General features: G+C 44.1%; 1 protein-coding gene across 3 annotated transcripts in view; it reads right to left on the bottom strand.

Annotated features, from left to right (window-relative positions):
• Nucleotides 1-7,253, bottom strand: part of DOCK10 (dedicator of cytokinesis 10) — a 181,492-nt gene extending 174,239 nt beyond the window's left edge. The window contains exon 1 of one of the 3 annotated variants that reach the window (XM_077348873.1): nucleotides 6,556-7,253. In XM_077348873.1, coding sequence (XP_077204988.1) covers nucleotides 6,556-6,687 — 132 coding nt within the window. In that variant the 5' untranslated portion in view covers nucleotides 6,688-7,253. Of the gene's footprint in view, nucleotides 1-6,057; nucleotides 6,085-6,555 lie in introns of those variants that run through there. The other 2 variants (XM_077348874.1, XM_077348879.1) reach the window with 2 other exon arrangements.
• Between the last annotated feature and the right edge of the window lie 5,358 nt (nucleotides 7,254-12,611).

Here is a 12,611-nt window from a genome sequence, read left to right as displayed (position 1 = left end):
GTTAATTTATGGATGATGCACACCCTACCCGATCAGCCCGTAGTGGAGGATATACCCCCAATAGGAGAGGAAATCCCCCAAAGAGGGCCAATTGCAGGTCTTCCCTGCCCTTGTCCTCCTCCTCCTCCTTACTACTGCTTCTAGTCACCATGAGCAGAAAGCGCCAGCAGCCGGTAAGCCAAGGCGGAGGGGAGGAGGCTGGCCCTCATGGCCCAACCCCCTCATGACCCAGTCCCCACTACTGAGCTGCTACGCTCCCAAGCCTCCTGAAGGAGCAGGGGGAGGGCAGCCAGCTGTGTGGCCTAGCTCCCCTGGCTGGCTGCCCCAATCTGTTTCAGCCCTCCTTCCTGTCTGAGGCCAGGGAGGAAAGAGAGTCAACCTGTTTGCTAGCCCTATGGCATTGAGTGTGGCCTCAGCTGAGCCTTTCCTTCCACTCATTTCTGGGGAGTGGGGGAAGGAGCACTGCATGAGCCAGCCCCATGGTTGCCACTACCACCTGTTCTATTCTTGCATGCAATGGGCTTTGCCTCTAGCATAATGTTTGAAAAGCATAAAAAACCTTTCTTTGAAAGTTTCACCAACATTTTTTCAGCAACACTTGGATGCTTCTATAGTCACAGAAATTGCAAAATCAATGTCTCTCTCCTTAATGTGGTTTTGGCAAAGGAGAGCCCATGAATACTAGATTTTCCAGATGTCATAATTTCCTTATAAGAATCTGTAAGGATTTATGCAGGAGCCACATTTAGCAATCCTAATAAAACCACAACAACTGATACGTTCACTGATTAAGTCCATACAAATTACAATTTATTTTGAATCAAAATATTTCTCCCAAAAGTTTAAGCTCCAACTAGAATTGATTTGCTTTTTTTTGCTTACTTCAAGTATATTGATGAGAACAATTGGATCACATGTAAAGTACAAAAAAGGTTAAGGACAATTCAGGAATCAACAATCTGCTACTAGAAGCATGCAAACATGGGCAGATGGGCTGTTAAATACCACAGTGTTTATCACCACCTACTAGAAAATGGATCTTCTGCTGACACAAGTGGCTCATGAACATTCTGATAACTTGACTACTTAAACACATTAACTAAGGAATGGGATTCCTTGGCTACTTTCACACATTCAACCAAGGATCCTACACACAGTTACCTTGGAGAAAGTTGCATTCCAGAAAGCATGCCCACAACATTACTGCATTACTGTTAAGAGGAAATGACAGAAGGAAACCACACACTGCAGGGCCAAACTAGGGTGTAAACTGCACGGAGCTTTTATTCCAATCCCAGGTCGATTCAGTCCCTGCCGTCTACACAAAATGCAATTTCCGTTTTGATTTGGGGTGATTTAAATTTTCCTTCTGCAGCAAGAAGGATTGATCCGGAGTGACCCTACCTTTATTGTGTGATATCTTTGAGTGCTTTTAATGCTCAATATATTTTAAAATTGCATTGTTTTGAATCTGGGCTCTCCTCCATGGTAGAGAACCCATGATTGGCCACAGGTGGTCATGTGACAAACTTGCCTTAAAGGAAAAGCCCCTAATTTCTCTCAACTTCTGTCCATCTTGGATTTTTTTCCTGCCTTCTTCGATTCTCCCCCCCCCCTTTAAGAAAGGATTTTTTCCTCCCTCCTCTGACTTCTTCAATCCTCCCCCACCTTCAAGAAAACAAAGTAAGTGTCATGTCTGACCCTCGGGGTGATGCCCTCTAGCATTTTTATGGCAGACGCAGTATGGGGTGGTTTGCCAGTGCCTTCCCCAGTCATTACCGTTTACCCCCCCCCCAGCAAGCTGGGTACTCATTTTACCAACCAATTAAAGTACAGATGATCTGAAATGATGGTTGCATTCATAGTACATTTCCCATACAATTGTTCCAGAAAATACTGATAGTGGCTCATGAGAATTGTAGCCCATGGATATCTGGAGGACCATAGGTTGACTACCCCTGACTTAGAACACTGGCCTCAATACTTTAACACAAAGTAGCCCAAAATATTGGTGCAAATAATCCATTCCACATTAATCTCATTTAAGGTAGTGGAACAATTGTATGGGAAATGTACTATGAATGCAACCATCATTTCAGATCATCTGTACTTTAATACATATGACATTTGTGTTTTGAGAATTGCTAAATCATGGGTATCTCAGCCACATCCTGTGGCAATGTTGCAGTCTCTAATTACACAATGTGAAACTATCTTTGTTTGGTTTTGAAACTTCCCAACAGAATACTTCCATGCCAGCAATTTCATTCATCAGGAGTAGGAGACAAAGGAAGCAGAGAAAGGAAGTCATCTTCCAAGCCCTGTCACTACACAATCTTCATTCATTGCAATGGGGCTTGCATCCTGAAAGGAATGACTGCACAGAAATTGTGCGTATGGGTTGAGTGGAGCACAAATTGCCTACAACATTTGCACCTTCGGTTTCCTATTCTGGCAGGGCTGATGAAAAGCACTGTCCTGGATATCTTGAGAAATGAAGGCCCCACTTACATGGCAGCAAACAAAGGTTTATACCCAGACTTAAACTTTGTTGTTGGTCTTAAGGGTACCACTTGACTCAAACCCTGTCCTATTGCTTGCCACCTGAATCTATATCTGTGAATATATATATATAGGATTACCTGGCCTAATCCACAGCACACAAGCAGCAGCAAGGATGCCTGCAATTGCATATATGTTGCAGCTACCACTGCATATATGTAGCAAGCTATGCACACATGTACAAAACTATGCATGCATGCTACATACTTGCCTGCAATGAAGCATTGCAAGAAAACAGCTTACCAAAGCAGAAGTGCCACATTAATTCAATTTCAGGCCACCTTCAAAGGTACCTTCAAATTATATGATTCTAAGATTTTCTTTCGGGTATTACATACGCATGCCTTAAAAAGTGTTTTGCTCCCTATTGTTATTTCCTGCAAACATTGTCCCCAGGATTTATTTATTTTATTTTTATTGAAAATATCTGCATTCTACCTTTCTCCATAAATAGCACCAAATACACACAAACACAGTAAAACCAAAAATTTATTTAACTACCAGAAATTATCATTGAAACCCCATTAAAGCCATAGCAAACATTAAAAACCCTTCCAAATTAAATCTGAGTTTCAGAATGTGCAGTTAAAGCTCACTAATTAAAAAAAGAGAGCTGGGTCCCTACAAGTAACACAACAGTCTTAAAGGACTTGTTAATATGGCCGAAAAATCCAGAAACAAATAAAGACAAAGGAAGTAGAGGGGAGATGGGAAAAACCCACTTTTCCACTGAAAATATTAAAATAAATGCATGTGAAACAAATCAGTTATGGATATTTAGGAGAGTAAACTTTCCATAATACCAATTAATGGATTTGCCTCATCATTAACAGTTTGTTTACATTGTGGCTTACATTTTATTTGTAGAGGGTTTTGTAAGTATAGGTGGCAACCTTCTTTGAGACAGTATGTTTTTGTTTTTAATATAGACTCATAAGCATGGATTGAGGCCAGTGTTAAGAACTACGAAATGTACATACTTTATTGGCTCAGAATGTTTATGCCCCACCTATTGTAAGCCACCTAGAGTTCCGTGAGAGAATAAAATATAATACATATTTTCAATAGACAAATATAGGGTGTCACAGTGACTCAAACAGCAATTTAGAATACATAAACAATATAAAAACCAACAATTTCAAAGGCCTGAACGTGAAGTCATGTCTGTAGACTGCAATGCCAGGCGTAGCGGCAGATCTTTCTCAAAGTCCCCTCCAGCCAGCAATGAGTCCTACCAAGAAAGGTGATTCTTGGGGGTGCAAGACTTGTGTAGACCAAACAGTCATGTGGGTTGCAGAGGAAGTATCATGGAAAGAGGAAGGGTGTAACATCACTAGGGTTGCCAAGGTTGGGAAATTCCTGGAGCCTCTGGTGATAGAGCTAACGTTCAACTCCCAACACACCCACAACCAATTATAGGAGAGAGAAGCTTGGTGTAGTGGTTAGGAGTATGGTCTTCTAATCTGGCGAGCTGGGTTCAATTCTGCACTGCCCCACATGCAACCAGTGTTAGCAGAGTAAATAAGTCATAGATATGCACACACTCTATTTTAGGATAAAGGAGATAAAAGGATTTATTTATGGAACAACCTATCTAACAGTCTTCTTGCTAACTCCTTCAGGGTCTTCTTCTCTTCTTCTCTTTGTACACCGGACGTTGTCTATTCCAACAACCAGCTGGGTGACCTTGGGCTCACCACAGCACTGAAAGAGCTGTTCTGACCGAGCAGTAATATCAGCCTCACCTACCTCACAGGGTGTCTTTAAGCAGAACTTCAATATGAGGCTAGTGATACCTACACTACTGTCAGATAAGAAATGTCATTCAAACTAAAATTTGGCGGGGATGGGGGTAGACAGCAGGGTCTGGAATGCAAATGTGACCACAGTGACCATGGCAGAATGCAGCAGCACCAAAGATGACCTTGACTTCTTAGAAAGGACCGGGATGATACAACTATAACCTGGACAGGCACTATCTGTAGTAAGTGTGCAAGCGGCAAGTGGGGTCCCAAGTTGAATGGGGCTTGTTCCATATTGTGGATCAATTCTGGATCTGATGCCAGGATTTTCAAAAGGCAAAATTAAAATTGAATGCTGACATTCTGGCTGAGCTGAATTCTGCTCTAAAAGTTATGATGCTGGCATCGAAATCCACTTCCCCCCTTTCTTTTCTTTTTCTTTTTGTGTGCTGTTCAACCACATTTCACCTTCAATTGGGAGATTTTCATTATGGCAATATGCTCAACAAGCGCTGCGTCCTGTTGTACTGACCGCATTCAGACTACTCTTCTTTCCAACATCTGCATTCCTATATTGTCATCTGCATGCCAAATCTGACTATGATTTTTCCAAAATTCATCTCAACCAAACGTTTATGCAACTTTAAGACTACAGATCACCTGATGCAATGGGCTGATGAGCAAAATACGTGTAAGAGAACGGCTAGTTATGATACAGTAGTAGACCAAAGGCATATTCGCAACACCACTGGTGGACTCCGATTACACAGGACAACTGAGAAGCAAATGAATACTCTGGATTGCTCAAACAAGTCTGCATGTCATGCTGCTATGGCAGCATTCGAGAAGCCAAGCAAGTTTCAAGCTAGCCAAGGCTTTTGTTAGGGAAATCTTTTGCCTGAAGACAAGAAAGAGGAAGCAGTGAAGAAACTCCTTTGGTGAGTTCACATATTACTACCATGCTCAGCATCACAGGCCCATGGCAAGCTATTATACATGCACATTCATACGCATTGCCTTCAGCCTCAGCAGATGATAAATATATAAATATATATCTCAGAATATAACTATTGACTATATTACAAAATGGTTTCTGTATCTTTTTTGAGCACACCCATGTAATCATACAATCAAATTAAAATTGTTTTTGTAGACAGCTATTCACACTGGATTAAAATGTTAATTTTTTTGTTCCAAAGACAATGCTCAAGACAGGATTCAAAGGAAAATGTCTTGCCACAAGCGTTTCAAGAGTCACATGCCTTTCTGGTCACTCAACACTGACAGTAGTCGAAACAGCACATGTTCAAAAGCTGTCAATCCAAGACAGCCAAGCTATTCACATAATTAATGTAGCATTAATGGCAAATTCAGAACAGATCGTCAGAATCCACCCATTTCTTCTGCTAGACAGATTGTGATTTATTCAGAACATTTAGATGCATCAATTTCTCTGCGAATGTTGAGCAGAAACATGTGCCTCACAGAATCAAAATGTTCCCATACCAAATAAGTAACAGGACACTTTAAAAAAAAAAAAAGTTAAAACAAATGAGCAGAAAGTCTCCATGGAAGTCTGGAGGTAAGGAAAACAAGAATGGAGCAATATTAGAGAGGCAGCCCAGCTCAATGAGAATGCTAAATGGTGGGATCCTAAACTACATTCTAGATCCTAAACCACATGCACCGTGATTCACCAAAGCTTGTAACCAGCCACAAATGTTAATCTTTAAGGTGCTACATTCAGACTAACCTGGCTACACATCTTGATCCTCATCTGAGTTATACATTTCTATATGCCCACTGACTTGAACGACATGAGAAAAGTGTCACTGTTTCCCGTAGCATTGCACCAGACTCAGGTATGAAGCAGAAAATATCCAGACTCCAGCCGGAAGAGGTTCCCGGCCTCAGCCCTCCTTCCTTTTTCGAACGCAGCGATGACAACTGGCCTACCTTACCAGCTTGTTGTGAGCCTCTGCCCAGACCATTTGAGAGTGATACAATCCGAAAGCTTTACCGAAGGGACCCCGGCTTGACAAAATGCAGATGTGGGGATGAAAGGGGCGCCCCCTTAAGTGAACATGACAGCGGTGTCCCAAATGCCCTTTCCTCGACAGTCGCTCCACAAGCCTGCCCCCCCCCCCCGGTGTGCAAGCCCCGAGAAACCCCACTGGCCACCCCACAAAGTTTCGCCCGGGCGCCCCTCCGCGCTTTTCCCGCGCTCGCCAGAAGAGGCGACCTGACTCACCCTCTGCTGGAGGCGGCCACACGGAGCGCCGGTGGCGGCGGCGGCAGCGGCAGCGGCGCTGTGGCGAAACTCCAGCGCCGAGCCCGGGCGCAGCAGGCTCCGCGTGAAGCGCCGCGTCCTCTCGACAGCCATGCGCGTGGGCTCGCCGTCCTACTGCCGCCTGGGCGCCTTCGCACACTCGTCCGGCTGCAGCGAGGCGCTTTCAGGAAGCGGAACTTGGGGCTCCCCCCCCTCCCCTCTCCTCTCCTCCGCGGCGGCGCTGCAGCCAAGCGCTGGCGGGATGGTGTGGGGCCCCGCAGTCACGGCCGGGACAGTCGGCGCTGCAGGAGCGGCTCCTGCTTCCTGCCTGCCTGCCTGCCCTGCGGCCGCCCCCGCCCCCCGACAGCCCCCCTCAGCAACAGCAGCAGTCCGAGGCGCCCTCCCGGCGAGCCTCGGCAGAGCGCAGCCGGGGGGCGACCTGGAATGGCGCGGCGCGGAAAGGGCCCCGGCGCCTGGCCGGAGTCCGAGCGGGCCCGCCAGCCGGCCCAGACGCGCCAAGACATTCTCCGCGCTCCTGCGCCGGCCCGGCCGAGGGAGGCAGGCAGGCGGCTTCTCGCGCCCCTCTCCCCCGATGCTCTCCGGCTCTGCCTCGGGCAGGCTCTTGGGGCGATTCCGCCCCTTTCGGACCGGACCCGGCACGCCAGGCAAGGCGAAGAGCCAAGCGCGGCTGCTGCTGAGGGACGAACTTTGATGCGCCTCGGTAGTCGGTCCTCCTGAGGGGGGTCTCCGCAGGCGCCGTGCGCCCAAGCGCCACTTCATTTTTACACATTTGAGCGGGTCGGATCATCCCTTGCTTCAGGATTCGGTGCGAGGAAACCGACTTAACTAAGTAGGCATTGAGGTGGCTCCCCAGACATGCGGAGAGAACGGTAGGGTCAAAGGAACACGTTGGAACTTTTTTGCCATGAACCTGCTTCTTTCTTCATGACGAGATGTCTTCATCTGAACATCTAAAGTCAGCTCAGATCAAAATCATGGACTTGGGACCAGTTTACCTGTTGCGATAAACACAACATGGGTCAACTGTTGCCGCTCTTTTCAATCTTGCATTGGTTCTTTAAGTTGTATAATGCCCTGGCCAGTGTCCAATGGCCTTTTCCTCAGTTACTAAAAAACTTTGTGGCAGCACCGATAAAGCTCCATGGAATTTAATTACTTTCACACTTCTCCTGATTGCACTCCCTGTTTGCCCTGTGTTTTGTGGATCTCAGTTAAATGTGATTCTCCCCATCCCCTCCCCTGGGAGAGAATTTGCAGTAACCTAAGTGGGAGAGCAAAAGTTCCATTGGCTTCCTCCACTGTTTCCCACCTCAAATTGATGCCTGCCCTTCTCCATTCCCCCCTGCATTTTTAAAGGTTTTGAACAGGATTATGTGAAAATGCAGTTCCAATGTAGCACAAGCATGACACTCACACCATCTCTCCATCTCCCTCTCCAGCAAGACTGAACATTCAACAGAAGACTGTCAATTTCATGAAGGGAAATGTAGTGGTGGTCAATTTCAGACAGGGAGGCTACTAACATTTTATCCAGGGATTTCCCCAAGTTAAAAAAAAAAAAAAAAGCTTTGTTTTACAACACAGGAGTGACCCAAGGTAATGACTGGGTTCTTTAAAAAACAAAATAACATGCATTGTTATTGAGGGAGGAGGGAGGAAATGAACAACACAAGTGGCACAGTGGAACCAAAGGTGCAATCAGGCACCATTTTCCCCAAGCCGGCTTTAAATTTGCAATGAGAGCAAGACATGAGAACAAGTGTGTGTGTGTGTAGGGGGGGGGGGGAAGGTTCCGCCATTATGTTATTGTGCATGCTCAGAATTTTTTTGAAAGGGAAAGGAGGCGAGGCAAGAGCCAGGAATGCCTACTCTTCCGACAGAAGTGTAAAATGCAAGCCATGAATAGAGTCCTGGAGGGCACTGGAGAAACCCACAAATGTAGAATGCCAGGTGCAAAATCGGGGGCACCCTCGAGAAATCAATGCACAAGAACACGTCAGCAAATAACTGTGGAAACCTGGTTTCCTTTTACCACTGACCAGTCCTAGCATAATTACTCTCTTCATTGAATGGTATCAGATAAGAAAAAAAACCCATCCAAGCCTGAAATCTGATGATGCTTCTTTGCATAGTGGATCAAAATGAAGCACAAAAAAAAAAAAGAGTCTTTCACTCAATTAACTGCGTGCATCTTTCAGGAAACAAGGAGGATGCTAATGTCAATGGAGAAGGCACGGTTATTTGGCGGATCAAGAGAAAAACAGGCATTCAAAACTAGGATAAAATCCTACACTACTATCAAAGTTAGCTTGTGATTTATAGATGGAGTTGCTTGATGAATTGAGTGAAGTTTGGGTACTTGCATTACAGAGGTATAGGCTCTGATTGGATTCATTTTCCTGTTGAAGGGTGACATAAAGGTAAAGGTATCCCCTATGCAAGTACTGGGTCATGTCTGACCCTTGGGGTGACGCCCTCTAGTGTTTTCATGGCAGACTCAATACGGGGTGGTTTGCCAGTGCCCTCCCCAGTCATTATCGTTTACCCCCCAGCAGCAAGCTGGGTACTCATTTTACCGACCTCAGAAGGATGAAAGGCTGAGTCAACCTTGAGCCGGCTGCTGGGATTGAACTCCCAGCCTCATGGGCAGAGCTTCAGACTGCACGTCTGCTGCCTTACCACTCTGCACCACAAGAGGCTCTTGACATCACTTCTAGGGGGCCACAAAGCCTGAAAACATCTTTCGGTGGCTCCTCCACAGTTAAAAGGTTGAAAAGGGCTGGTCTAGAGTATTGCACAAGTAGGCTTACCATCTAAAAGTGTAGATAATCTGAAAGGAAAGAAGAATGGAGGAAACAGGAGAAGAAGGAGGTCTAAAGAATACCACAGTAAAGAAGTGAGCTATTTGATACTTAACTCATATTAAAAGCAGGTTGATCTTTATACCTTGGATTAGAAGGTGGGAGCAACCCATCAGGCCTTGGCCCTCGGGGTGGTAAAGTGGGCCATATAGCCTTTATCCATGGCTTTCTTTCATGTAGAGGCCAATAGATAACCCATTTACAAAGCTATCAACAAGCTGAAATAATCACATATTAATAATCAGCGCACCCAGAGTACTATGTGCAGTAGAAGATAAGGACCCGCAGTCATGGCTTTAAACTACATGTTTAAACTTCAGTACCAGCTAGTTCAGCAGTGGAATCAGCTGTCTAAAGAGCTAGTGAGCTCCTTTTCATTGGTGAGCTTTAAGCAGTGGCTGAATAGATACTTATCCTGCATTGAGCAGCGGGTTGGAATAGATGGCTTCTATGCCTTCCAAATCTAGGATTCTGTTTGCAGTCAAAAGATGTCAACAAAACCACATGCAAGTATTTTTAAATTTGGCACATACTTAAGTTGAAGCAAACATTTCTTAAAGTTTTTAATTCCCAATAATGGTAGGGAAGGTTGGTGACTCTGATTTTGAAATCCCATTTTTAATGACCTGAACCTGGGCAGTCAGGACACTAAGAAATGAAAGTCTGCCCTTCTGGCTGTCCAGTATATTTTTTCATCTGGCAGGAACTGCCACTATTACCCCCTGTCTGAAACTGGAATAATCACTTTCTCTCCTGCTTGGGGAACTGATAAAGTTACCTGTTTACTGATTTCCCCCCACCCCAAGTTTCACAAACCTCATAGATCCATAATTTATGCATAAATAATAATTCCAGAACATTTTCATACAGAAAATTCATATTAATAATATCAAACAAGCTAGGTGTAGCTGTTCATAGAATTTTCTACAACAGTCTTTGGTTGGCGGTAATTGTATCCAGGTTAAAAACCATATACAACAGATTCTCTGTTAAGAGATTATTCTTCTAAAGTGAAGTCCCCAATTGAAAACAATTTGAAATTTGATGTCCCTTGATAAAGCCACACAGTGAAATGTGTTGGGATTGATTAAGAATTTTGCTTAATAAAGAATTACTTTTAGAATGAAGACTCCCTGGATGTCTGTTTATTATATTGAAAAATTTGTTGTCCCATATTAGTGTCCCATGACTTATTAATTAACATACCAGCATGGAAGTCTTAAAATGGTAATTATAGTCAGATATATTTATTGAGAAATGGCCAATGTTTGTTACAGCTTGGAGTGATAAAGATGGGATTTGATCTTATGCATTTTTAATGTTTGGTGATAACCACAAAATATTTACTTCTGTAAAACTTGAGAAAAATAAAGAAAACAACTCTCTTAATTATACAGTACATTTTATGCCATCAGGAATAGAAAGAATCTGTCACTAGAAAATAGTGTTTATGTACCCATACTGTTTCTAATGATAATTTTTTAAAATGTAGCTAAGGAATATTTTATTTGTTTGTCAAATTGATATGCCGTACTTCCACAAGGGCTAGGGGTGGCTTACCATACATCAAAAAAACAGATTGAAACATTTTAAAATGAACGAATGTTGAAGGAACTTCCCACCTGCTCTCCGATAGAAGGGAGGGGGTAGTAAAGTGCTTCAGATGTTAATGAGCTCAATGGACATGTTTCTTACTTGTGTTTATGTCTGTGTAGGGAGACCAGCTTATTGATTGTATTTGTAGGAGCAGCTCAACCTTAGGCCCGGTGGAACAGCTCTGACTTGCAGGTCCCGCAGAACAGTATTAATTCCTGCAGGGCCCTTATCTCATTCCAAAGAAAGTTCCTTCAGGCCAGTCCATGGCTCTGGTTGAGGCCAGTTTGATTTCTCTCGGGCCAAGCAGATTTAATGTGCTCAATCTTAACTTTCTTTGGGGTTACAGTGGAGGAGGCAGTCCCACAGGTATGAAGGTCCCAGATTGCAATATAATAAAGTAATATAAATATAAAAGTCATACTATAATTCAGTAAGGTAAAGGTAAAGGTATCCCTTGTGCAAGCACCGAGTCATGTTGGACCCTTGGTTCGCCCTCTAGTGTTTTCTTGGCAGACTCAATACGGGGTGGTTTGCCATTCCCTTCCCCAGTCATTACCGTTTACCCTCCAGCAAGCTGGGTACTCATTTTACCAACCTCAGAAGGATGGAAGGCTGAGTCAACCTTGAGCCGGTTGCTGGGATCGAACTCCCAGCCTCATGGACAGACCGCTTCAGACAGTATTTCTGATGATTGAAGATGACGCCATGCTAGCCCGATATGTATCAGGCTTCCCAGCCAGGCAGAGGGCCAGGAGCAGAAGCACCTGGCTGATCAGAAGCAAGATATGCGAATCTTGTTTGCAGATTGCCCCCAGGAACTGGGAACGGCATCCTGAGGGTCCTACAGATCCATGGAGACTAAGTTCTCCGGATCACCGCTTCCTGTGCGGGGAGTCATAATGGCGACCTTGTCGTAAATAATCTTTTAAGCCTGGAACGACCAACTGATAAAAGCCTGCATTTTCCCTAGAGTATCTCTTTTTTCCCTCCAGCTTGAAGAGAGCAGAAGTCTGAGGAACACAAAAATTGTGAGTTCTTTGTTTGGTTTTCGCTCCTTCAAAGCTAGGCATTCCAACCCTCCCCTCTTCACCAGACATTATTTCTGCTGCTTACCACTCTGAGCCACAAGAGGCTCTAATTCAGTAATAAACCTTTAATACAATTCAGGAGCTGGTCCTGATTGAACTGGAAAAGCATGAATATAATTTCCCTTCTTTTCCAATTTTTAAATAGTTAGAAATCCATCGAGATGGGAACGTAAAGCCAATTTTGTAATCTTGTATGGATTACTTACTTGTTATTTGTATGTAGATGGAACGCTGTTCTTAATAAACAAAATTTAAAGATCAGAATATAAGGCCACTGGACCTTCCCTTCCTTTCTTTGATTCTTTAGCGGTTGACTGTCATTATTTGTCTTGCTATGATTAAAATGGATTACTGGGATAACAGTATTACACTTGTTTGGCTATTGGCTTACAGCCTCTTCATGTATTTTCCTTACATATAGAGATTTTCTGTGTTGAGGAAAAGGAGAACCTCAGAATTCATACATCACCAC

The sequence above is a fragment of the Paroedura picta genome, chromosome 8 (assembly GCF_049243985.1).
Source record: "Paroedura picta isolate Pp20150507F chromosome 8, Ppicta_v3.0, whole genome shotgun sequence".
NCBI lineage: Eukaryota > Metazoa > Chordata > Lepidosauria > Squamata > Gekkonidae > Paroedura > Paroedura picta.
This window is presented reverse-complemented; position numbering and strand designations above follow the sequence as displayed.